Source organism: Rhinoraja longicauda, chromosome 35, assembly GCF_053455715.1.
Source record: "Rhinoraja longicauda isolate Sanriku21f chromosome 35, sRhiLon1.1, whole genome shotgun sequence".
Taxonomy (NCBI): Eukaryota; Metazoa; Chordata; class Chondrichthyes; order Rajiformes; family Arhynchobatidae; genus Rhinoraja; species Rhinoraja longicauda.
The window spans coordinates 4,911,768-4,939,496 of NC_135987.1; the positions used below are offsets into that span (position 1 = coordinate 4,911,768).

Below are 27,729 nucleotides of genomic sequence, written 5' to 3' on the forward strand. Positions count from 1 at the left end.
GATCATGGCTGATCGTCCACAATCAGTAACCCGTGCCTGCCTTCTCCCCATATCCCTTGATTCCACTAGCCCCTAGGGCTCTATCTAACCCTCTCTTAAATCCATCCAGTGAATTGTCCTCCACTGCCCTCTGTGGCAGAGAGTTCCACAAATTCACAACTCTCTGGGTGAAAAAGTTCCTTCTCACCTCAGTTTTAAATGGGCTCCCCTTTATTCTAAGACTGTGTGGCCCCTGGTTCTGGACTCGCCCAACATTGGGAACATTTTTCCTGCATCTAGCTTGTCCAGTCCTTTTATAATTTTAGAAAATTTCTATAAGATCCCCTCTCATCCTTCTAAACTCCAGTGAATACAAGCCCAGTCTTTTCAATCTTTCCTCACGTGACAGTCCCGCCATCCCAGGGATCAATCTCGTGAACCTACGCTGCACTGCCTCAATAGCAAGGATGTCCTTCCTCAAATTAGGAGACCAAAACAATAGACAATAGGTGCGGGAGGAGGCCTTTCGGCCCTTCGAGCCAGCACCGCCATTGAATGTGATCATGGCTGATCATTCTCAATCAGTACCCCGTTCCTGCCTGTACACAATACTCCAGATGTGGTCTCACCAGGGCCCTGCACAACTGCAGAAGGACCTCTTTACTCCTATACTGAAGTCGTAATAAATAGAGGGATATGGATCATGTGCAGGCAGATGAGATTAATTTAACTTGGCATCATGTTCGGCACAGACATGATGGGCCGAAGGGCCTGTTCCTGTGCTGTGCTGTTCGGTGTTCAACCTTCCGTGAATAGGATCTGTCAGTGCGGAGGTATGATAACTGAAGGCCGTCAACGGACTGTTATTAAATGCAGAATCAATCATCGAATCAATGGGATAAATTAAATCTGTCAGGGACTGATATTATAATTACATTCAACTGATGCCTCAGGAGAACAATTAAAATCATTTTAAAAGAACAAATATACACTCACACAGTGTCACTGAAGCAATTTTATATAAATGGGATTTGTCAGAGAATCATTATTACACTCAGAACCTGTCAATGCATTTACATGTGTGAATAAACCCTGGGTTAAACATGGTTTGTGTGGGAAGGAACTGCAGATGCTGGTTTACACCGAAGGTCGACACAAAGTGCCGGAGTAACTCAGCGGGACAGGTGGCATCTCTGGAAAAAGGGAATAGGGAGGTTTTGGGTCGAGACCCTTCTGCAGCGTAGGTTTACTAGGTTAATTCCCGGAATGGCGGGACTGTCATATGTTGAAAGACTGGAGCGACTAGGCTTGTATACACTGGAATTTAGAAGGATGAGAGGAGATCTTATCGAAACGTATAAGATTATTAAGGGGTTGGACACGTTAGAGGCAGGAAACATGTTCCCAATGTTGGGGGAGTCCAGAACAAGGGGCCACAGTTTAAGAATAAGGGGTAGGCCATTTAGAACTGAGATGAGGAAAAACTTTTTCAGTCAGAGAGTTGTGAATCTGTGGAATTCTCTGCCTCAGAAGGCAGTGGAGGCCAATTCTCTGAATGCATTCAAGAGAGAGCTGGATAGAGCTCTTAAGGATAGCGGAGTCAGGGGGTATGGGGAGAAGGCAGGAACGGGGTACTGATTGAGAATGATCAGCCATGATCACATTGAATGGCGGTGCTGGCTCGAAGGGCCGAATGGCCTCCTCCTGCACCTATTGTCTATTGTCTATTGTCAGTCTGAGGGGCAGGGGAGAGGGAAACGAGAGGTATGAAAAGGTACAAAGGCATGAAAATCAGAAAATAAGAAATCAAAGCCAGCAACGATGACCAAGGAGAGTTGGAGCCCACAATGGTGCATTGTTGGCTGGGGAAAAGGTGATAAGATGCAAACAGTGAAACTACGCCGGACGATACTGTTTGTTTATACTATTAGGTTCGTTCACTCTGTTGAATGGATGCACATCCATTGTGGCATAATGGTTATGCTCCAGGTTTAGTAATCCAACCAAAACAAGTTCACATCCCACCATGAGAATTTGAGGACAAAGAAGGTGACCTTGTCTACAAGCTGAGAGGCCATTTTAGTTTAGTTTAGTTTAGCCACACAGGCTCTTCGGCCCACCGAGTCTGTGCCGACCAGCGATCGGAACTAGCACTATCCTGCACACTAGGGACGATTAACAATCTCTACCAAAGCCAATTAACCTACAAACCTGTACATCTTTGGAGTGTGGGAGGAAACCGGAGCACCCGGAAAAATCCCACGTGATCACAGGGAGAACGTATGAACTCATACAGACAGCGCCCGTAGTCAGGATCAAACCCGGATCTTTGGCGCTGTAAGGCAGCAACTCTACCGCTGCGCCACTGTGCCAAAAGTGTTTTATTATCATATGGGAACCATTAAATTCTTATTTCCAGCAGAAGCACAATAGGTTGTTAAACATGGTACTCAATAAATAATATAACAAACAAACAAAAACATTTAATAAATTAAAATAAAACCCAATATAATTCAAAACCAAAACAAGGCTGAAAGTCCCTGTAATACAAGCAGCTCATAGTTGAAAGTTTGGTTTAGTTTAGTTCTGCGATAAAGCGCGGACAAGCCATTCGGCCCATCGAATCCGCACCGACCAGCGAACCCCAAACGTTAAGACTATCCTTAATCAGCCAAGCACACTTGGAACAATTTACATTTATACCAAGCCAATTAACCTACGTCTTTGGAGGAAACCGGAGCACCCGGAGAAAACCAACGCGGTCGCGGGGAGAACGTACGGAGATCCGTAGTTGGGATTGAACCCGGGTCTCTGGCGCAGTAAGCGCTGTAAGGCAGCAACTCTACCGCTGCGCCACCGTGACGCTGTTTAGAATTTCCTATTAAAGTTAATTCCAAACATATCAACATTACTTTAAATCATTTTTATCCAATGCAGTTTTTAAATATCTCTGAAGTTTTCCAATATCTTTTAGAGGCAATTAATGTTCAATGGCCTGATGGTTGTTGAGAAAATGTTCCTGAACTTGTAACCAAGGTTCGTCAAGCTGAATTCACAGCTAATAAGGAGCTACTCCAAAGACGTACAGGTATGGCTGGGTCAATGTAAAAATTGTCCCTAGTGGGTGTAGGATAGTGTTAATGTACGGGGATTACTGGGCGGCACGGACTTGGAGGGCCGAAAAGGCCTGTTTCCGGCTGTATATATATGATATGATACATTGTCACAGCTGTATGTATTCCATGCACACCAGGGCACATCAAAGGTTGGGTACATCTCATGACTGCATGGCCTCTCCACCATCAACCCAAACAATAACCAGGAGTGTGATTGGATTTACAGGGCCGCACGATGGCGCAGCGGTAGAGTTGCTGCCTCACAGCGCCAGAGACCCGGGTTCGATCCCGACTGCGGGTGCCGTCTGTACGGAGTTTGTACGTTCTCCCCGTGACCTGCGTGGGTTTTCTCCTGGAGCTCCGGTTTCCTCTCACACTCCAAAGTCGTGCAGGTTTGTAGGTCAATTGGCTTGGTATAAAATTGTAAAATTGTGCCTACTGTGTGCTGGGATCGCTGGTTGGCCCGGACTCGGTGGGTCGAAGGGCCTGTTTCGGCACTGTATCTTTGAACTAAACTAAACTACTGTACATCAATGCACTTCACGAGCTTTGATACCATTGGATTCTATTTGTTCAGTAACCCACTCACCAATCTTTAATTTCGATTTCCCCTACAAACCGTGGTATTAGGTTAAGAAATTTATGGCATCTTTAGGACTTTAGAGAACAGGCCCTTCGGCCCACCGAGTCCGCACTGACCAGTGATCACCCCGTACACTAGCACTGTCCTACACACTGGGGACAATTTACAATTTTACCTGAAGCCAATTAACACCTACAAACCTGTATCTCTTTGGAGTGTGGGAAGAAACCGGAGCACCTGGAGAAAACCCACACAGGTCACGTGGTGAACGTACAAACTCCGTACAGACAGCACCCGTAGTCAGGATGGAACCCGGGTCTCTGGCGCCGTGAGGCCGCAACTCTACTGCTGCGCCACTCCTCCGCTCTATTAGGTTAACAAATTCATGGCATCTGGCAGGAATAGCAGGTGCAATGGAACACCATTGAATTGCAGAAGTGGTTTATACCAAAGATAGACACAAAGTGCTGGAGTAACTCAGCGAGTCAGGCAGCATCTCTGCAGGAAGTGGATAGCTGATGTTTTCCGGTCGGGACCCTCCTTCAGTCTGAAGAAGGGTCCCGGCCCAAAACGTCACCAATCGGATTTTCTCCAGAGATGCTGCTTGACCCGTTAAGAGTTTCTCCAGCACCCGGTGTCTACCATTGACTCCAAGGTCCCTGCATGTTAAGCTATCAACTCCATCACCACAGGGAGAAGGTTCCTACACACTCCCAACCCAACCTCAGGAGCATGTTCACCCTCACCACCGTTCCAGGATGCATCTTTAAAGATCATAAGCGATAGGAGCAGAATTAGGCCATTCGGCCCATCAGGTCTACTCCACCATTCAATCATGGCTGATCTATCTCTCCCTCCTTACCCCATTCTCCTGCCATCTCCCCATAACCCCTGACACCCATACTGATCAAGAATCTATCGACACCGATCAGCCAAAACACCATGACCAACTGACAGACGAAGTGAATAACATTGATTATCTTGTTATAATGGCACCTGTCAAGGGGTGGGATATATTAGGCAGCAAGTGAACAGTCAGTTCTTGAAGTTGATGTGTTGGATGCAGGAGAATGGGCAGGAGTAAAGACCTGAGCGACTTTGACAAGGGCCAAATTGTTATGGCCAGACGACTGGATCAGAGCATCTCTGAAATGGCAAGGCTTGTGGGGTGCTCCCGGTCAGCAGTGGTGAGTACCTACCGACAGTGGTCCAAGGAGGGACAAACCACAAACCGGCGACGTACAGGGTGTTGGGCGCCCAAGGCTCATCGATGCGCGAGGGCAACGAAGGCTATCCCGTCTGGTCCGAACCGACAGAAGGTCGACTGTGGTACAAGTCACAGAAAATGTTAATGGCGGTCACGGGAGGAAAGTGTCACAATACACAGTGCATCGCACCCTGCTGCGTATGGGGCTGCACACGGAGGACCAACAGCATATTAGGCAGGTGGTCGTAATGTTTTGGCTGATCAGGTCATAATGTTTTGGCTGATCGGTGTATCTCTGCCTTAAAAATATACATTGACACGGCCTCCACAGCCGTCTGTGGCAAAGAATTCCACAGATTCACCGCCCTCTGACTAAAGAGATTCCTCCTCAACTCCTTCCTAAAAGAACTTCCTTTAATTCTGAGTCTGTGGCCTCTGGTCCGAGACTCTCCCACCAGTGGAAACATCCTCTCCACATCCACTGTGTGCAGGCCCGACACAGTAGAATCTGAGCATTCGCAAAACAAATGACGGTGTTACTGGTAACAGCCAAATCCCCGGTTTATTTACGAGGCAGATATAGAAAAGGAACGTGTCAACACATCGGGATCATAAATAGAAATAGGAACAGGATTTATTGACGGAACTAAGAATGGCATGCAATGGATCCGGCCTGCGTCCTGAACTCACTGCCCAAGTCCACGTCTACCCACACACTGGGCTGGGTCAATAAAACCAGCCATGATCATCAGAAACAATTCATTCAGCCTCAGTCCTGCCCTCCCCCATCCAACAGGGTTTTTTCTTTTAGATTTTAGAGATACAGCGCAGAAACAGGCCCTTTGGCCCACCGGGTCCGCGCCGCCCAGCGATCCCCGCACACTAACACTATCCTACACCCACTAGGGACAATTTTTACATTTTGCCCAGCCAATTAACCTACAAACCTGTACGTCTTTGGAGTGTGGGAGGAAACCGAAGATCTCGGAGAAAACCCACGCAGGTCACGGGGAGAACGTATAAACTCCGTACAGACGGCGCCCGTAGTCAGGATCGAACCTGAGTCTCCGGCGCTGCATTCGCTGTAAGGCAGCAACTCTACCGCTGCGCCACCGTGCCGCCCCCAGGCCACTGTCTGCACGGAGATTGTCCATTTCCCCCCGTGACCCGCGAGGGTCACCAGCTTCTGCAGTTCCTTGTTTAACTTAGTTTAGTTTAGTTTAGTCTAGTCTAGTTTAGTTTAGAGATACAGCACGGCAACAGGCCCTTCGGCCCACCGAGTCCGTGCCGACCTGCGATCCCTGCTCATTCACACTATCTTATACCGGGGACAGTTTTTCCAAACTTTTATACCAAGCCAATTAACCTACAAACCTGTGCGTCTTTGGAGTGTGGGAGGAAGCCGAAGATCTCGGAGAAAACCCACGCGGGTCACGGGGGGAAATGGACAAACTCCGTACAGACAGCGCCCGTGGTCAGGATCGAACCCGGGTCTCTGGCGCTGTGAGGCAGCAACTCTACCGTTGCACCACCGTGGCACACCCGACCTTGTTTCTACCTTCTAATTTAAAAGGACAATCTACACCTCAACCGCATCAATCTCACTGATATTCTTCTTCTCTGGCCTTTGTCCAATCATCTGCTAAGATTTAGAGACACAGCGCGGAAACAGGCCCTTCGGCCCACCGAGTCCGCGCCGCCCAGCGATCCCCGCACATTAACACTATCCGACACATACTAGGGACAATTTTTACATTTACCCGGTCAATTAACCTACATACCTGCACGTCTTTGGAGTGTGGGAGGATACCGAAGATCTCGGAGAAAACCCACGCAGGTCACGGGGAGAACGTACAAACTCCATACAGATGGCGCCCGTAGTCAGGATCGAACCCGAGTCTCCGGCGCTGCATTCGCTGTAAGGCAGCAACTCTACCGCTGCGCCACCGTGCCGCCCTAAGCAACCATCTTACCTGTAATCCTAGGTAAACTACTCTTACTTGTATCCACCTATCACATCCCGTCTTTGTCCACTTCCCCCCCCCCCCCTCCCCCCACTTCCCTTCTAGCTTTCTCTCCCCCACACCCTTCCCCCACCACAATCAGTCTGAAGGACGAGAGGGGATCTTATAGGAACATGTAAAAATATAAGAGATTGGACAAACTAGATGCAGGAAAAATGTTCCCCATGTTGGGGGAGTCCAGAACCAGGGGTCACAGTTTAAGAATAATGGGCAGGCCATTTAGAACTGAGATGAGGAAAAACTTTTTCACCCAGAGAGTTGTGAATCTGTGGAATTCTCTGCCACAGAAGGCAGTGGAGGCCAATTCCCGGGGGTGTTCTCAAGAAAGAGTTAGATAGAGCTCTGCGGATTAAGGGAATCAAGGGGTATGGGGCGAAAGCAGGAATGGGGTACTGATTGTGGATGATCAGCCATGATCATATTGAATGGCGGCGCTGGCTCGAAGGGCCAAATGGCTCACTCCTGCACCTATTTTCTGTTTCTATGTTTCTACGAAGAAGGGTCCTGACCCAAAATGTTACCTATCCATGTTCTCCAGAGATGCTGCTTGACCAGCCGAGTTACTCCAGCACTTTGTGTGTGGGTTTTTCTTTGCTTAAACCAGCATCTGCAGTTCCTTGTGCCTTTGTTTTGGCCCGGATCCGTTGAGGTCATTGCCCAGTGCTAAGCCGCCGAGATTGACTGACCTGTGCCTTTCCCACACAACCCATTCTCTTTGTCTAACTCAACCTTCCCGGAGAAGATTGAATGTGAATGAATATTTCATTGTCACACGTAGGGTTGCCAACTTCCTCCCTCCCAAATACGGGACAAAGGGTGACGTCACGGCCCCCCGCGCCCCACGTGACCTCACCCAGCCAGCGGCCACGTGCTCCCGCTCCACCAATGGACCGTGGGCCGTGACGTCACCCTTTGTCCCTTCTTCGGCAGCGAGGAAGTTGGCAACCCTCCTAATACGGGGCAAGGGCGGCCCCCCATAATTCAGCCCGAAATACTGGCTAACGCGGGACAGTTGGCAACCCCAGGCACACGTGGCAGGTCACGGTGAGATTCTTTGCTTGCATCGCCGAGGTATGCAAAGAGTCGCCACGTAAAGGGCGCTGACAGAGAGGGAACGTCTTACCTTGAAATTAAGTTGTTCTCTTTCTCAATGATCACAAGGGCAACAAGGAAAAACAGAATAATGGCATATTTGATCCTCATTCTCATTGCTACTGTCTTTGTGGCTGGGATCCTGTTACAACGTTGCGCGGGAGGTCCCTAGGCAACAGAAGCGTGCCGCTCAATGGTCCGCCAGAGATTCCGTACAGCCCAACTCCGTGCCAACGTGGGGCCAGTCTACCGGTGAAGGCATCGGTCTCCGAGCCTCTCTCCTCTCCCCCAGTCACACCAAATGGTGCTGCAAAGACAACATAGAGAAGGAGTTTAATTATTCAGCTCAGAGCTCACCCCCGTGTAAACAAAAAAACCAAACCTTGCGCTGAACGCCTTCGCTCTGTCCGCCTTGGCCTACGCGGTCTCCCGGTTACCGAACCCTCCTCCCCCCCTCCCACTCCCGCACTGACCTTCCTGTCCTGGGCCTCTTTCACTGTCAGAGTGAGGCCCGATATCTCGCTTGGGCAGCTCCCACCCCAGCAGTGCGAACATTGATCTCATGATGAAGCTTGAATCCAATTTCAGGCCATCCTTGCGTTCCTCCCCTCTTCCTTCCCCCCCCCCCCCCCCCCTCCCTAGTCACCCTGGTGCAGTTCAGCTTGGTTTGGTTTATTGTCGCGCGTGCTGAGGTACGGTGATAGCCAGCCAGCCGAAAGACAATACGTGATTGCCCTGGACAATCCTGCTAGTTTAACTGTTCGTATCCCTTCGCGGTCACCTCTTCCAAGGCCAACAATGGACCATTGTTGGCTCCACCTTTCCGTGATCTTGGGCGCAGGCTCTGATTTGTTCCGAACTTGGTCGTGCCTCTGGTTTCCCTCCCCCCTGACTCTCAGTCGGAAGAAGGATCTCGGCGCTAAACGTCGCCCATTCCTTCTCTCCAGAGATGCCGCCTGGCCCGCTGAGCTACACCAGCATTCTGTGCCTGTCTCTGGTGCTACCACCTTTGGCCGCAATCTTAGTCTTTTGACCCCTCCTGCCTCCCCCGACCTCTGTCCCACCCAACCCACCCCCCCTTTCTCAAATAGCTTCCCCCCCCGCTCCTGCTCCAAGGGTTCCCTCCACCCCCTCCATCCCCTCCTAGAGCAGCCCCCTCCCGGCCTGCTGCCAGTCCCTCCCTCCTTCCACCTGCACTGATGCCCCTGTCTCCAGGTCTAACAGGTGAGGCTGTCCTTCCATTGCGAAGTCATTCTGCATCGTCTGCACTATCACCTTCGACCATAGAACAATCCAGCCTGTAGCAGCACAGCGGTAGAGTTGCTGCCTCACAGCGCCAGAACCCCCGGGTTCAATCCTGACCACGGGGACTGCCTGTACGGAGTTTGCACGCTCTCCCCGTGACCGGCGTGCAGCGTAGGTTTACTAGGTTAATTCCCGGAATGGCGGGACTGTCATATGTTGAAAGACTGGAGCGACTGGGCTTGTATACACTGGAATTTAGAAGGATGAGAGGAGATCTTATCGAAACGTATAAGATTATTAAGGGGTTGGACACGTTAAAGGCGGGAAACATGTTCCCAATGTTGGGGGAGTCCAGAACAAGGGGCCACAGTTTAAGAATAAGGGGTAGACCATTTAGAACTGAGATGAGGAAAAACTTTTTCAGTCAGAGATTTGTGAATCTGTGGAATTCTCTGCCTCAGAAGGCAGTGGAGGCCAATTCTCTGAATGCATTCAAGAGAGAGCTGGATAGAGCTCTTGTGGAGTCAGGGGGTATGGGGAGAAGGCAGGAACGGGGTACTGATTGAGAATGATCAGCCATAATCACATTGAATGGCGATGCTGGCTCGAAGGGTCAAATGGCCTCCTCCTGCACCTATTGTCTATTGTCTATTGACCGCGTGGGTTTTTTTCTCCGGGCGCCCTCCCACACTCCAAAGACGTGCAGGTTTGCACTGTAGGTTAATCGGCTTTGATTAAAAATTGTTAATTGTCCCGAGTGCGTCGGACAGAACCAGTGTACGATCGATCGTTGGTCGGCGCGGGCTCGGTGGGCCGAAGTGCCTGTTTCTGTGGTGTGTCTCTAGATGAAACTAAACACAAAACAAGCAGTCGCTCTGTGTTCACACTGTGATCAGCACAAACCACAATTCAGTGACTTAACAAGTTTCAGTGCAAATGTACAGGGCTCCAGGGCCCCGTTTGCATTGCCTACCTCTGATTAAAAACTTGCTCAGCTGGCCAACTTAGTTGCTTTCCATCCCTTCCCCCCGTCTACGTTTTCACCCTCTCCCTTTCCCCAATCTTGAACCAAGAAGAGAAAACCAGATGTTAAAACTGACCCTGTTAAGTGTACGGCTAGGCAGTCGGCAGCAGTGGGAGAAATAGACACCTCGGGATGGCTCTCACCCGTAACCCTTTCCTGGGAACTGAGCAATCGACAGCGCAGCGATACAGCTGATGCCTCACGGCACCAGAGACCCGGCTTCCACCCTGGCAGGCAGAGCTGTCCCTGAATCTGGAGAGCGGCGATTTCAAGCGTTGCCTTTGCACGTGTGGGCAGCGGTAGAGTTGCTGCCTCACGGCGCCTGAGACCCCGGTTCCAGCCTGACCTCCGGCGCTGTCTGTCCAGAGTTTCTACCTTCCCCCCGTGACCTGCGTGGGTTTTCACCAAGATCTTCGGTTTCAATAGACAATAGACAATAGGAGACCATTCGGCCCTTCAAGCCAGCACCGCCATTCAATATGATCATGGCTGATCATTCACAATCAGTACCCCGTTCCTGCCTTCTCCCCATACCCCCTGACTCCGCTATCATTAAGAGCTCTATCTAACTCTCGCTTGAAAGCCCGAAGGCCGAATGGCCTCCTCCTGCACCTGTTATCTATTGGCACTCTTTTCACTGATGTAGGTGAGGTTTTTCGCATTTGCTTGCTATGTGCAGTGTAGTCTTGGAGAGTAGAAACTCATCCTACTCTGCCAGACTAGTTCAGCAAGTTGTGATGACAAGGAACTGCAGATGCTGGTTTATACCAAAAATAGACACAAAGTGCTGGAGTAACTCAGCGGGTCAAACAGCATGTGTAGGAAGGAACTGCAGATGTTGGATTAAACCAAAGATAGACACAAAGTGCTTGTGCAACTCATCGATACAGGCAGCGTCTCTGGAGAGAAGGAATGGGTGGCGTTTCGGGTCGATACCGAAGAAGGTTCCAAAGAAGGGTCTTGACCTGAAACATCACCCATTTCTTCTCTCCAGAGATGCTGCCTGACCCACTGAGTTACTCCAGCATTTTGTGTCTATCTTCGGGTCAAACAGCATCTCTGGAGAAAATGGACAGGTGACATTTTGGTAGGGGAGCCAACTATCCCACTCTCAAACAAGGGACAAGGTGATGTCACCGCCCCGCGCCCCACATGACCTCACCCAGCCAGCGGCCACGTGCTCCCGCTCCACCAATGGCGGCTGCCCGGGCCGGGAGGTGGGTTGCTATGCAACCTCCGTTAGGCAGCGCCCGGGCCTCCGGGCCTGCACTGTCCGAAGCTAAAATGTCGGAAACCTAGAGTGCCAGGACCTAAACTATAGGACCTACAGGATCGGGACCTACTGTGTTGGGGCCTACAGTGTTGGGGCCTACAGTGTCCGGGCCTACAGTGTCCGGGCCTACAGTGTCCGGGCCTACAGCGCCCCCTGGGCCTAATACCTGACAAGGGCAGTCCCGGACGGGACAAACACATTTAGCCCAAAATACGGGATGTCCCGGCTAATACGGGACAGTTGGCAACCCTACATTTTGGGTCGGTTTCGGGTCTAAAAAAGGGTCCCGACCCGAAACGTTACCTATCAATTTTCAGACATGCTGCCTGACCCGCTGAGTTACTCCAGCATTTTGTGTCTATCTTTAGTTCAGCTATCTGTCAGCATCACTGCCTGACACGTCGAACACTGCAGAAGTTACTCCAGCTTTTAAATAAGGAGGTTATTTTGTTTGCCTGGTGCTTGCAGTGAGGTACATCGATAAACAAACTGTACTTACCCCTAACATAGATGTGAAAGAGCACAGTCTCAGAGGAAGAATTCTTGAGACGGTAACTGTGGCAGGACTGAGTCAGACTGCCAGTTCCATAAGCAAACACCTCTGTGTAACATCGCTGTAACAGTAAACTCCTTCTCAGGATGAATGGGAGAAACACAACCTTCTCCTAGGGAGCATTTAACCCCTCCAAGTCAAGTCAGGTTTATCGTCATATGCACAGGGGGCCCAGCGGTAGAGCTGCTGCCCCACAGCTCCAGAGACCCAGGTTCGATCCCCACCTCGGGCGCTGTCTGTCTGTCTGTCTGTCTGTGTGTGGAGTTTGCACTCTCTCCCCGTGACTGACCGCATGGGTTTTCTCTGACATCCCAAAGACGCACAGGTTTGTAGGTTAATTGGCTTGGGTAAAGTTGTAAATTGCCCCTGGAGTGCGTGTGGGACAGAACTAGTGTGCGGGTGAGGGCTGGTCGGCAAGGGCTCGGTGGGCCGAAGGGCCTGTTTCCATGCTGCATCTCCAAGTCTAAAACTCAAGTATAGGGAGGTGCAGTACATTGACAATCCTGCTGGCAGCAGCATTATTAGCAGCACATTGCTGGAGGCAATTCACAAACTAGACATCAATTATATGTAGATTATGCGGGCAGAACATTTCCTTGTTGTTTTACTGACTACAAGGTGGTGGTGTGATGAGACATTTAGACAGGATGTTGGCTTGGTCTCTGCACAGCCCCCTTGACTGCCTCCCCCCCCCCCCCCCCCCCCCCCACCCCCCCAACCCCCCTCCCAACTTGGTTTGCCAACTGTCCCGTATTAGCCGGGACATCCCGTATTTTGGGTTAAAGTGGTTTGTTCCGTGCGGGTTCGCCCTTGTCCCATATTAGGCCCGGACGTCACTGTAGGCCCGGACCCTGTAGCCCGGGGGACAGTGTAGGTAGACACACAATGCTGGAGTAACTCAGCGGGTCAGGCAGCATCTCAGGAGAGAAGGAACAGATGACATTTCGGGTCGCGACCTTGAAGAGTCGAGTCTGAAGAAGGGTCTCGACCCGAAACGTCACCCATTCCTTCTCTCCCGAGATGCTACATGGATCAGTCTGAAGAAGGGTCTCGACACAAAACGTTACTCATTCCTTCTCTCCCGAGATGCTGCATGGCCCGCTGAGTTACTCCAGCATTGAGTGTCTACCTTCGATTTTAACTAGCATCTGCAGTTTTTTTCCTACACCGGACAGTGTAGGCCCGGAGGCCCGGGCACTGCCTAACGGACGTTGCATAGCAACCAGCCTCCCAGCCCGGGCGGCCGCCATTGGTGGAGCGGGAGAACGAGGCCGCTGACTGGGTGAGGTCACATGGGGCGCGGGGCGGTGACGGTACCTTGTCCTGTATTTGGGAGTGAAGAAGTTGGCAACCCTACTCCCACCCCATGAAGCTTCCAGGCCAAACCAGCCATCTCCAGAACCAATGCAAGACTCTCCATTACCACATCCATGTAATCGTGGATCAGCCATCACATTCATCAGCACATAATCTCCGCACTGACTTAGAAACATAGACAATAGGTGCAGGAGCAGCACTTCGAGCCAGCACCGCCATTCAATATGATCATGGCTGATCATCCAGAATCAGTACCCCGTTCCTGCCCTCTCCCCATTCTTACATATTGATTCCATTTGCCCTAAGAGCTACATCCAACTCTCTCTTGAAAACATCCGGTGAATTGGCCACTGCCTTCTGTGACAGAGAATTCCACAGGTTCACAACCGTCTGGGTGAAAAGGTTTTTCCTCATCTCAGTCCTAAATGGCCTGCCCCTCGTTCTTAAACCGTGACCCCTGGTTCTGGACTCCCCCAACATGGGGAACATTTTTCCTTCATCCAGCCTGTCCAATCCCTTGGCTTCACTGCGGAGCTTTACATCTTACAGGAAGAATGTAGGGGGAATGCTTTAATTAAGTCACTGAGCTCTACTGCAGAAGATGGAAATTAATAAATGAACTTCAGATTGGGTCGACCTCTAGAGTCAAGTGTGTTTTAACGCCATGTGTCTCGAAATGTCACGATGAAATTCTTGCAAGCAGCAGAGCAACGGATAGAAACATAGAAACACAGAAAACAGGTGCGGTAGGAGGCCATTCGGCCCTTCGAGCCAGCACCGCCATTCATTGTGATCCCGGCTGATCATCCACAATCAGTAACCCGTGCCTGCCTTCTCCCCATATCCCTTGATTCCACTAGCCCCCAGAGCTCTATCTAACTCTCTCTTAAATTCATCCAGTGATTTGGCCTCCACTGCCTTCTGTGGCAGAGAATTCCACAAATTCACAACTCTCTGGGTGAAAAAGTTCCTTCTCACCTCGGTTTTGAATGGCCTCCCCTTTATTCTAAGACTGTGGCCCCTGGTTCTGGACTCGCCCAACTTTGGGAACATTTTTCCTGCATCTAGCTTGTCCAGTCCTTTTATAATTTTATATATCTCTATAAGATCCCCTCTCATCCTTCTAAACTCCAGTAAATACAAACCTAGTCTTTCCAATCTTTCCTCATATGACTGTCCCGCCATCCCAGGGATCAATGGTAGAGTTGGCGCAGCGGTAGAGTTGCCGCCTTACAGCGCTTACAGCGCCGGCGACCCGGGTTCCATCCCAACTACGGGCGCCGTCTGTATGGAGTTTGTACGTTCTCCCCGTGACCTGCGTGGGTTTTCTCCGAGATCTTCAGTTTCCTCCCACATTCCAAAGATGTACAGGTATGTCGGTGAGTTGGTTTGGTATAAGTGTAAATTACCCCTAGCGTGTGTAGGATAATGTTTGGGGATCGCTGGTCGGCGCGGACTCGGTGGGCTGTATATATATATATATATATATACCAAAGCGCTGTATCTCTAAACTAAACAAACCGAAGCTAATGCTGTTAGCTAGATTTCCAGACAAGCATCCATGCCCGTGATTGTGATTATGTCTCCAAATATCCATTTTAGAGTTTAAGTTCTTAATAAACTCTGTACAGACAGCACCCGAGGTCAGGATCGAACCCGGGTCTCTGGCGCTGCGAGGCAGTAGCTCTACTGCTGTGCCACCGTGCCGACCACACCAGAGCCCATGAGGAGTGAACAGACATGTAGATCAAAGGTATTTATTCACAAAATGCTGGAGTAACTCAGCAGGTCAGGCAGCATCTCAGGAGAGAAGGAATGGGTGACGTTTCGGGTCGAGACCCTTCTTCAGACTGATGTCAGGGGGGCGGGACAAAATAAGGATATAGGTGGAGACAGGACGATAGAGGGAGATCTGGGAAGGGGAGGGGAAGAGAGGGTCAATCTAAAGTTGGAGAAGTCGATGTTCATACCGCTGGGCTGTACGCTGCCCAAGCGAAATATGAGGTGCTGTTCCTCCAATTTCCGGTGGGCCTCACTATGGCACTGGAGGAGGCCCATGACAGAAAGTTCAGACTGGGAGTGGGAGGGGGAGTTGAAGTGCTCAGCCACCGGGAGATCAGGTTGGTTAAGGCGGACTGAGCGAAGGTGTTGAGCGAAACGATCGCCGAGCCTGCGCTTGGTCTCGCCGATGTAGAGAAGTTGACATCTAGAGCAGTGGATACAATAGATGAGGTTGGAGGAGGTGCAGGTGAACCTCTGTCTCACCTGGAAAGACTATTTGGGTCCTTGGATGGAGTTGAGGGGGGAGGTAAAGGGACAGGTGTTGCATCTCCTGCGGTTGCAGGGGGGAAAGTGCCCGGGGATGGGGTGGTTTGGGTAGGAAGGGACGAGTGGACCAGGGAGTTACGGAGGGGGCGGTCTCTGTGGAACGCGGGTACAAACGCTTCTTGGAAACCCTGGTCACCGGGTCTCTCTGGCTACTGCAGTTCTTAGAAATAGGGAGCGTTTTGACCGAAGCCAGTTCATCTGTGGGGCCGGGGGGGGGGGGGGAGACAGGCTGGTTAAAGCTGTGCCTTTTGCAGAAGTGCGAGGGGGGAGCACAGAGGAACTTTTATCAGAGCTGTGTTTAAATGAGAGCTCTGCTCTTAACGAAGGTGTCTGGGAAATCTGGTGTAGCGACAAAGCACCTGGTAGCTCATGGTAACCATTGGCACCATTAACGCACCTTTGATGATGTTCTGCTCGTCGAGTCCGTCGCCATCTACAGCGATTTTAATAGAGTGTTTTCATGGTTATAGTTAGCGCGAGAGGCAAAGGAAAAGGATCTGCTGGGGGCTGTGGGCACCTCCTGAAAGGGGACATGTGTAGGCAGAAAAACTGCAGACGCTAGTTTAAATCGAAGGTGGACACAAAATGCTGGAGTAACTCAGCAGGTCAGGCAGCGTCTCTGGAGAGAAGGAATGGGCGACGTTTCGGGTCGAGACCCTTCTTCAGACTGATGTCAGGGGGGGCGGGACAAAGGAAGGATATAGGTGGAGACAGGAAGATAGAGGGAGATCTGGGAAGGGGGAGGGGAAGAGAGGGACAGAGGAACTATCTAAAGTTGGAGAAGTCGATGTTCATACCGCTGGGCTGCAAACTGCCCAGGCGAAATATGAGGTGCTGTTCCTCCAATTTCCGGTGGGCCTCACTATGGCACTGGAGGAGGCCCATGACAGAAAGGTCAGCCTGGGAATGAACCTGGGGAGTTGAAGTGCTCGGCCACCGGGAGATCGGTTTGGTCAATGCGGACCGAGCGCAGGTGTTGAGCGAAGCGATCGCCGAGCCTGCGCTTTTTATTCACAAAATACTGGAGTTTCGATCGCTTCGCTGAACACCTGCGCTCGGTCCGCATTGACCAAACTGATCTCCCGATGGCTGAGCACTTCAACTCCCCCTCCCACTCCCAGTCTGACCTTTCTGTTTTGAGCCTCCTCCAGTGCCACAGTGAGTCCCACCGGAAATTGGAGGAACAGCACCTCATATTTCGCCTGGGCAGCTTGCAGCCCAGTGGTATGAACATCGACTTCTCCAACTTTAGATAGTTCCACTGTCCCTCTCTTCCCCTCCTCCTTCCCAGTTCTCCCTCTGTCTTCCTGTCTCCACCTATATCCTTCCTTTGTCCCGCCCCCCTGACATCAGTCTGAAGAAGGGTCTCGACCCGAAACGTCACCCATTCCTTCTCTCCTGAGATGCTGCCTGACCTGCTGAGTTACTCCAGCATTTTTGTGAATAAATACCTTCGATTTGTACCAGCATCTGCAGTTATTTTCTTACACTATTAGTGAGCTGATTCTGAAGTATCAGGTTTCTCAATGCCCGGCCCCAGCAGGGTCAGATTCAGAGAGTTGGGTTACTGAAGCTGAGAGGCTGTACAAATGAAACAACGCACCCAAGTGTGCTAGGCACCTTGTAACCCACACTACCTCTGACGTGCTCAGTCTCTCATTGTCCAAGGAGACCGTTCGCAACGTGGCAAGCCTGTGCAAGATAACCGGAAGAGAAAGGAGTTGAGTTTCGTCGAGAGACTTGTAATTATGGCACCCACAGACTGGCCTTCAATTACATGGTATGTTGTGATTGCCACTGTTTCCATGCTAGGTGACCAAATACAAAAATTAGACCGCCTTTCCTTTCAGAAAACCGAAACGCCAACACCCAATTCAAAACCCAACACTTTTGTTTACTAGCTTTCACTTCTCTGCCATTTTGTGCCCCCTCCACCCTACATTCAATCGACAAAGGCACAGGGTGCTGGAGTAACTCAGCGGGTCAGGCAGCATCTCTGGAGAACATGGGCAGGTAACGTTTCGGGTTGGGACCCTTCTTCAGACTTAAGATGGGTCCCGACTAGGGTTGGCAACTGTCCTGCATTAGCCAGGACATCCCGTATTCAAAAACGGTCCAGTCCAGTCGCGGTCAGGTTCAGCTCAAACTCCATCATCAAGTTTGCTGATGACACTGTGGTGGTGGGCCTGATCTCCGATAACGATGAGAAGGCCTACCGGGAGGAGGTGGCTGATCTGGCACTCTGGTGTCAGGACAGCAGCCTCCTCTTGAATGTCACAAAAACTAAGGTGCTGATTGTGGACTTTAGAAGGGCTCAACATTCAAGGACGTACACGCCACTGGAGATAAATGGGTCTTCTGTGGATAGGGTGAGCAGTTTTAAATACTTGGGAGTCCACATCAAAGAGGATCTGACATGGGCAACGCACATTGCCGCACTGGTGGGTAAGGCAAAGCAGCGCCTTTACCACCTTAGACAGCTGAGGAAATTCAGAGTGTCTCTGAGGATCCTTCAGTGCTTCTACTCTGGGGCTGTAGAGAGCATCCTGCCGGGAACATTACAGTCTGGTTTGGGAACAGCTCTGCCCAGGACAGGAAAGCTCTACAGAGAGTAGTGCGTTCGGCAGAACGCACCATGGGAACTACACTCGCCCCCCTGCAGGACCTATACATCAGGAGGTGCAGATCCAGAGCAAGCAAGATCATGAGGGACCCCTGCCACCGCAGCAACGGACTGTTCCAGCTGCTACGGTCAGGCAAACGCCTCCGCTGTCACGCTGTGAAAACGGAGAGGATGAGACGGAGTTTCTTCCCACAGGCCAACAGGACTGTCAACTATTATAACTCCAGGGACTACATTTTGTCTTCTCTGCGTTAACTTTAATTTATATGCTGTAACTGTAATTATTTTTTTGCACAATCCGCAGGCATTGCCACTTTCATTTCACTGCACATCGTGTCTGTGTATGTGACAAATAAACTTGACTTGACTATTCTGGGCTAAATTGGTATGTCCCATGCGGATCCGCCCTTGTCCCGTATTATGCCCGGGGGGGGACTGTAGGCCCGGATACTGTTGGCCCGGACAGTGTAGGCCCGGACACTGTAGGCCCAGATACTGTTGGCCCGGATACTGTTGGCCCGGACGCTGTAGGCCCGGACACTGTAGGCCCGGACAGTGTAGGCCCGGATACTGTTGGCCCGGACGCTGTAGGCCCGGACACTGTAGGCCCGGACACTGTAGGCCCGGACAGTGTAGGCCCGGATACTGTTGGCCCGGACGCTGTAGGCCCGGACACTGTAGGCCCGGACACTGTAGGCCCGGACACTGTAGACCAGGACGCTGTAGGTACAGAGAGTGTAGGTGCCGAGGCCCGAGCGCCGCCTAACATAGGTTGCGTAGCAACCCGCCTTCCAGCCCGGGCGGCCACCTTTGGTGGAGCGGGAGCACGTGGCCGCTGGCTGGGTGAGGTCACATGGGGCGCGGGGCGGTGACATCACCTTGTCCCGTATTTGGGAGTGAGGAAGTTGGCAACCCTAGTAGACCCAACCCGAAACATTACCGTTCTATGTTCTCCAGAGAAGTAGCCTGACATGCTGGGCGACTCCAGCACTTTGGGTCTTTTTGTTGTGAACCAGCATCTGCAATTCCTTGTTTCCTCGTTCAATAAATGAAGCTTCCTCCAGCGTTTGCCTTTTGCTCCACTGTCGGGTTTCATCTAGGGTTGCCAACTGCCTCACTCACAAATAAGGGACAAAAGGTGATGTCACCGCCCGCGCCCCACGTGACCTCACCCAGCCAGTGGCCACGTGCTCCCGCTCCACCAATGGCAGTCGCCCGGGCCGGGAGGCGGGTTTCTAGGCGGGTTAGGCAGCGCCTGGGCCTCCGGGCCTACATTGTCTGGGCCTACACTGTCCGGGCCTACACTGTCCGGACCTACACTGTCCGGGCCTACACTGTCCGGGCCTACACTGTCCAGACCTACACTGTCCGGACCTACACTGTCTGGGCCTACAGTGTCTGGAACTACAGTGTTCGGAACTACAGTGTCTGGACCTACAGTGTCCAGGCCTACAGGGCCCCACCTGGCCTCACCACATTGTGACTGGCTTACTACTACACAGGGCCTATTATGGGACAAGGGAGGTCCCGTACGGGACACACCAATTTAGCCCAAAATACGGAATGTCCCGGCTAATACGGGACAGGTGGCAACTCTACCCATCATCCTTCCAAACTCCAGTGAGTACAGGCCCAGAACATTCAAACACTCCTCATACATTATCCCAAACATCCCCAGGGCTATTCTCGTACACCTCCTCTCACAACACTGATACATCCTCAGTTACTAGGCCCAAAACTGTACACAATTTTCCAAAGGAGGCCTCACCAATGACATAAAGCCTTAGCATTACATCCATGCTTTTCTATTAGTTTAGTTTAGTTTAGTTTAGTTTAGTTTAGTTTAGTTTAGTTTAGTTTAGAGATGTGGCGTGAAAACAGGCCCTTTAGCCCTCAGATTCCGTGCCAACCAGCAATCCCCGTACACCAACACTATCATACACACACTAGGGACAATTTATAATTTTACTGAAGCCAATTAACTGACAAATCTGTACGTCTTTGGAGTGTGGGAGGAAACCAGAGCACCCGGGGAAAACCCACATGGATCACGGGGGGAGCGTACAATCTCTGTACAGACAGCATCGAACCCGGGTCTCTGGCGCTGCAAGGCAGCAACTCTACCGCTGCGCCCATTCGAGTCCTCTCAATATGAACGTCAATATACATGAGTTACTCCACTGTGAATCTAACATCATCTGCATGGGAAAAGCCTCCCTTTACCTTGACGGCTTCAACAGTTGCCAAAGATAGATAATTCTATGTTCCTACTGTTCCCTGGTGAGATTTAAAGCTTTCCCTCTATTAACTAGTGGCTACCAACTCATCAATCTGCAGCAACAATCTTTCATTATCGTTTTGCAACCATTCTTAATTTGAAGGCCAGATCAGACAGTCTTGTCATCTCTGTAATCTCCATATAATTAGGGCCCTCGTGACTGCCAATATCCTCCTACGTTGCTTTTAAATCCTCATATAGGAGTACTCAAAACTATTCACTATATAGTCGAGACAAGACCTTGCACAAATTTAGTACGCGCTCCATACATCCGAATATATTATTTTGTCTCACATTTTCTGAATAAGAAAGGAGGCCATTTGGTCCATCGGGTCTATGCTGGTTAGGGCCAAATGTAACCATAATACATAATGCAACAGACCTTCAAAATCACATGTCAAGCAAACTATTTGCTCAATAGCTTTTAAAGGTAATTATGGAAAGAAAATATACACCAACACGAGCAAAATTGTGTGTGTGTGTGTGTGTGTGTGTGTCTATGTGTTTGTGTGTGTGTGTGTGTGTGTGTGTGTGTGTGTGTGTGTGTGTGTGTGTGTGTGTGTGTGTGTGTGTGTGTGTGTGTGTGTGTGTGTGTGTGTGTGTGTGTGTGTGTGTGTGTGTGTGTGTGTGTATGTGTTTGTGTGTGTGCGTATGTGAGTGTGTGTGTGTGCGTGTGTGTGTGTGTATGTCAGTGTGTGTGTGTGTGTGTGTGTGTGTGTGTGTGTGTGTGTGTCTGTGTATGTGTTTGTGTGTGTGCATATGTGAGTGTGTGTGCATGAGTGTATGAGTGTGTATGTGAATGTGTGTGTAAGTATGTGTGTGAGATAAAGAGAGAATGTGTTTATGTGTGTACGTGACAGTGTCTGTATGTGTGCATGTGTGAGTGTGCATGTATGTGTGTGCATGTATGAGCATATGTGTGTGTGTGTGTGAAAGTATGTGTGTCTGTGTTATTGAATGTGTGTGTATGTATGTGTGTGTGTTTGAATGTGTGTGTGTTTGAATGTGTGTGTGTGTGTGTGTGTTTGAATGTGTGTGTATGTGTGTTTAAATGTGTGTGTGTGTGTGTGTGTGTGTGTGTGTGTGTGTGTGTGTGTGTGTGTGTGTGTGTGTGTGTGTGTGTGTGTGTGTGTGTGTGTGTGTGTGTGTGTGTGTGTGTGTGTGTGTTAGGGTTGCCATCTTACAAGCTCCGTGCAGACAGCACCCTTAGTCGGGATCGAACCGGGGTCTCTGGCGCTGTGAGGCAGCAACTCTGCCGCTGTGCCACCGTGCCTAGCTGTCACCCCACCACCCACCCCAGTCCACCACCATCGCAGCTCTGAGACAATCACCCAGCGACAAGTGGCAAACAAGTTCATCTGACGAACAAGATGAACTAACTTCTCACTTCAGGTGACGACCGATTGATTTTATACCCACATCTGCGCACAATTACTATTCACACTGCATATTATATAGAACATCGAGTAGAAGAATACAGCACAGGAAAGGGCCCTTCTGCCCGCAATGTCTGTGCTGAACTTCATAGAGTCATAGAGTGATACAGTGCGGAAACAGGCCCTTCGGCCCAACTCGCCCACACCGGCCAACAATGTCCCAGCTACCCTAGTCTCACTTGCCTGCGCTTGGTCCATATCCCTCCAAACCTGTCCTATCCATGTACCTGTCCAACTGTTTCTTAGACGATGGGATAGTCCCAGCTTCAACTACCTCCTCTGGCAGATTGTTCCGTACACCCACCACCCCCTGTGTGAAAAAGTTACCCCTCGGATTCATCTATTCTTCTCATGATTTTGTACACCTTAAGATCTCCGCTCATCCTCTTACGCTCCATGAAATAGAGACCCAGCCTACTCAACCTCTCCCTTCAGCTCACACCCTCTAGTCCTGGCAACATCCTCATCTGCCTGCACATGATCTATATCTCTCTATTCCCTTCACATTGTGGCCATTACCCATGAAGAGATACACTGTTGCAATGTCCATATAAAAGCCTCTTAAACACGAGTTTTGTATCTCTCACCGCCATGGAGAGATGTTTCCACTAGTGGGAGAGTCCAGGACTAGAGGGCACAGCCTCAGAATTAAAGGGCGTTCCTTTGGGAAGGAGATGAGGAGGAATTTCTTTAGTCAGAGGGTGGTGAATCTGTGGAATTCATTGCCACAGAAGGCTGTGGAGCCCAAGTCAGTGGATATTTTTAAGGCAGAGATAGATAGATTCTTGTGCAGGAAAGAACTACAGATGTTGGTTTAAATCGATTAGGTAGACACAATCAGTCTGAAGAAGGGTCTCGACCCAAAACGTCACCCGTTCCTTCTCTCCAGAGATGCTGCCTGTCCCGCTGAGTTACTCCAGCATTTTGTGCCTACCTTTGATAAGATTCTGCTCCAGAATCCTTCAGCATAAATAACATTAACATCGAGCCTGTGCTCAGGAGCAGTTAATCTGCAGTTCATGGATTGTTCTGAAACTTGTCTGGCTCACTGCTGCCTTTGAGGGAAGGAAATCTGCACTCCCTCCCCAGCCTATAACTCTAGGCCCAACCATAGGTGGAGGAGTTTCTGCCTCACCGCGCCAGAGACCCCTGGTTCGATCCTGACCTCGGGTGCTGTCTGTGTGGAATAGGCTTGTATGCAGTGGAATTTAGAAGGATGAGAGGGATCTTATCGAAACATATAAGATTATTAAGGGGTTGGACACGTTAGAGGCAGGAAACATGTTCCCAATGTTGGGGGAGTCCAGAACCAGGGGCAACAGTTTAAGAATAAGGGGTAGGCCATTTAGAACGGAGATGAGGAAAACAATTTTCAGTCAGAGAGTTGTAAATCTGTGAATCTGTGGAATTCTCTGCCTCAGAAGGCAGTGGAGGACAATTCTCTGAATGCATTCAAGAGAGAGCTAGATAGAGCTCTTAAGGATAGCGGAGTCAGGGGGTATGGGGAGAAGGCAGGAACGGGTGCTGATCGAGAATGATCAGCCATGATCACATTGAATGGCGGACCTGGCTCGAAGGGCCAAATGGCCTACTCCTGCACCTACTGTCTATTGTCTATTGCACGATCTTCTCCTGACCGCGTGGGTTTCCTCCGGGTGCTCCGGTTTCCTCCCACATCCCACAGGTGCCAGAGGTTATGGGGAGAAGGCAGGGGGTGGTGAATCTGTGGAATTCTTTGCCACAGAAGGCTGTGGAGGCCAAGTCAGTGGATATTTTTAAGGCAGAGATTGGTAGATTCTTGATTAGTACGGGTATCAGTGGTGATGGGAAGAAGGCAGGAGAATGGGGTTTGGAGGGAGAGATAGATCAGCCATGATTGAATGTTGGAGTAGACTTGTGGGGCCAAATGGCCTAATTCTCCTATTCCTTATGACCTTATGACCACTCCTGGCAGCAAGGTCCAGGCACCCACCACCCACTGTGTTAAATCCACTACCCACTGCACATTCTCCTTTAAACTTTGTCCCTCTCATCATAAAGCTATGCCTTCCAGCCTTTGACACATGCACTCTTGGAAAAAGGTTTCGACAGTCCACCCTGTCTATGCCTCTCATCATTTTTATATACTTCTCCCATCTTCTATCTCATCTTAACCTCCGGCGCTCCTGAGAAAAAGCCCTTAACTGTTGTTTTGTTCAGATTTTGCATCGTTGTTGCTCTCTGAATTCTGATCGCTCAACTCTTCAAGCAGCCGTCCCCAGTTTTGGATTTACAGACGGCTTGCAAAGAATTCTTAATTTCCTTGTTTCCTTGCAGTGACAGGATATCTGATTGCCTCCGTGTCCTGTAGGATTCATTTAAGTCAACCTTTTTAGCACAGGATAAATCCCACACAACATTGCAACGTGTATTTGCGACAGTCTGGGATTGTAGGCGGCACGGTGGCGCAGAGGTAGAGTTGCTGCCTTCCAGCGCCAGAGACCCGGGTTCCATCCTGACTACGGGCGCTGCCTGTACGGAGTTTGTACGTTCTCCCCGTGTCCTGCGTGGCTTTTCTCCGGGATCTCCGGTTTCCTCCCACACTCCAAAGGCGTGCAATCTCCCAGAGATTGTAGGCTAATTGGCTTTGGTAAAATTGTAAATTGCCTCTTAGTGTGTGTGTGTGTGTGTGTGTGTGTGTGTGTGTGTGTGTGTGTGTAGGATAGTGTAAGTGTGCGGGGATCGCTGGTCGGCGTGGACTCGGTGGTCTGAAGGCCCTGTTTCCGCGCTGTAACTCTAAACTAAACCAAACTAAAACGTTTCGAGTGTTTAAATGGAGGAAAGTCTGTCTGAGGAAAAGTTTGAGGAGAGCAGTCACTGCGTGCCCTGGGTTCTGGCAGCGTCACTGCCTTCCCACGACTGAGAGCAGCTACAGTATTCACTATTCTGGTGGCGATCCAGGCTCCCATTAATAACCACTGCCTTTTCTTCGTTTCCGCTCCCTCAAGGTCCAGACCAACTGCACCACAAAGGGAGCATAACAAAGGGAGGTGGCACGGTGGCGCAGCGGTAGAGTTGCTGCCTTACAGCGAATGCAGCGCCGGAGACCCGGGTTTCGATCCCGACTACGGGGTGCTGCCTGTACGGAGTTTGTACGTATCAGTCTGAAGAAGGGTCTCGACCCGAAACGTCACCCATTCCTTCCCTCCCGAGATGCTGCCTGACCTGCTGAGTTACTCCAGCATTTTGTGAATAAATCGACTTGTACCAGCATCTGCAGTTATTTTCTTATACTGGAGTTTGAACGTTCTCCCCGTGACCTGCGTGGGTTTTCTCCGAGATCTTCGGTTGCCTCCCACACTCCAAAGACATAGGAACACAGAAAATAGGTGCAGGAGGAGGCCATTTGGCCCTTCGAGCCAGCACCGCCATTCATTGTGATCACGGCTGATGGCCTACTCCTGCACCTATTGTCTATTGTCTATTGTCTATTGATCAGGCATGCTGATCCTGAGAAGCGTGAACAAGTGCCAGAGGCACCTTGTGGCAGGTTGGTACAATGCCACACCACTGCCTGTAGAGGTGTCGGCTGCACGGGCTGAGATTGAATGGGAACTCATGAATAATGGAAGAAGCAGAGAGGCTTCATGTTGCCAGTAACCAGAAACTCTTTCAGATGCCAGGGCCGATTCAGTGAATAGAGATGCATGCTAATTATATACATTTCAAGATTATAATGTATTAAATTGCGTGTCCCGTTCAACCACTGATGAAGGCATTGCATTACATCCCGATCTCACTGGGCGAGCAGATAAACGCCAGCTTGGACATTCAGCTTCATAAAACCCTGCATGTGTTGGAAGGAACTGCAGATGCAGACTGGAAAGACTGGGCTTGTATTCACTGGAATTTAGAAGGATGAGAGGGGGATCTTATAGAGACGTGTAAAATTATGAAAGGACTGGACAAGCTAGATGCAGGAAAAAATGTTCCCAATGTTGGGGGAGTCCAGAACCAGGGGCCACACACAATCTAAGAATAAAGGGGAGGCCATTTAAAACTGAGGTGAGAAAAAACCTTTTCACCCAGAGAGTTGTGAATTTGTGGAATTCTCTGCCTCAGAGGGCAGTGGGGGCCAATTCACTGGATGAATTTAAAAGAGAGTTAGATGGAGCTCTAGGGGCTAGTGGAATCAAGGGATGTGGGGAGAAGGCAGGCACGGGGTACTGATTGTGGACGATCAGCCATGATCACAATGAATGGAGGTGCTGGCTCGAAGGGCCAAATGGCCTCTTCCTGCACCTATTTTCTATGTTTTCTGTGTTTCTATGTTTCTTCCGAGATGCTGCCTGTCCCGCTGAGTAACTCCAGCATTGTGTGTCTATCTGCCTATCTAGGTCCGATCAAAGGTAGTCCAAGGGTCTCCAATGAAGTGTAGAGGAAGGAGTGAGGGTTCTTCCCTCTGAGTCACAGCTGATACTGTTAGTATAAGAAAATAACTGCAGATGCTGGTACAAATCGATTTATTCACAAAATGCTGGAGTAACTCAGCAGGTCAGGCAGCATCTCGGGAGAGAAGGAATGGGTGACGTTTCGGGTCGAGACCCTTCTTCAGACTGATGTCGGGGGGGCGGGACAAAGGAAGGATATAGGTGGAGACAGGAAGATAGAGGGAGATCTGGGAAGGAGGAGGGGAAGGGAGGGACAGAGGAGCTATCTGAAGTTGGAGAAGTCGACGTTCATACCACCGGGCCGCAAACTGCCCAGGCGAAATATGAGGTGCTGCTCCTCCAATTTCCGGCGGGCCTCACTATGGCACTGGAGGAGGCCCATGACAGAGAGGTCAGACTGGGAATGGGAGGGAGAGTTGAAGTGCTGGGCCACCGGGAGATCAGTGACGTTAATGCGGACCGAGCGCAGGTGTTCAGCGAAGCGATCGCCGAGCCTGCGCTTGGTTTCGCCGATATAGATGAGTTGACATCTAGAGCAGCGGATGCAATAGATGAGGTTGGAGGAGGTGCAGGTGAACCTCTGTCTCACCTGGAAAGAATGTTTGGGTCCTTTGATGGAGTTGAGGGGGGAGGTAAAGGGACAGGTGTTGCATCTCGTGCGGTTGCAAGGGAAAGTGCCCGGGGTTAGGGTGGTTTGGGTAGGAAGGGACGAGTGGACCAGGGAGTTGCGGAGGGAACGGTCTCTGCGGAATGCAGAGAGGGGAGGGGATGGGAAGATATGGCCAGTGGTGGGGTCCTGTTGTAGGTGACGGAAATGTTGGTGGATGATATGTTGGATCCGCTGGCTGGTGGGGTGGAAGGTGAGAACGAGGGGGATCCTGTCCTTGTTGCGAGTGGGGGGATGGGGAGCAAGAGCGGAGCTGCGGGATGTAGAAGAGACCCTAGTGAGAGCCTCATCTATAATGGAGGAGGGGAAGCCCCGTTTTCTGAAAAACGAGGACATCTCGGAAGCAAATACTGTTAACTATGTGTCAGAATTTAACGAGATTCTCAGTCCCGAATGGCTGTGTGCTAGGCACTGATGCCAAGTGCCAATGGGAAATGGGCACTGCTCATTCCTGGCATCACTTGGCAAATCTTGGACGTGCTGGCACTAAATCAGGACCGTTTACTTTGAAGAATCAGTTCACAGCTAGTTACGGAGAGGTTCAGAGCATGGGA

The 27,729-nt window shown here is 50.5% G+C and overlaps 1 protein-coding gene across 2 annotated transcripts in view; it reads right to left on the reverse strand.

Annotated features, from left to right (window-relative positions):
* LOC144609927 (carbohydrate sulfotransferase 3-like) overlaps nt 1–27,729 on the reverse strand; it is a 104,077-nt gene that overhangs the window by 4,768 nt on the left and 71,580 nt on the right. The window contains exon 2 of one of the 2 annotated variants that reach the window (XM_078428333.1): nt 8,033–8,308. The exons of the other annotated variant lie outside the window; for it this stretch is intronic. Coding sequence (XP_078284459.1) covers nt 8,033–8,118 — 86 coding nt within the window. The 5' untranslated portion in view covers nt 8,119–8,308. The remainder of the gene's footprint in view (nt 1–8,032; nt 8,309–27,729) is intronic. 2 annotated transcript variants of the gene reach the window in all.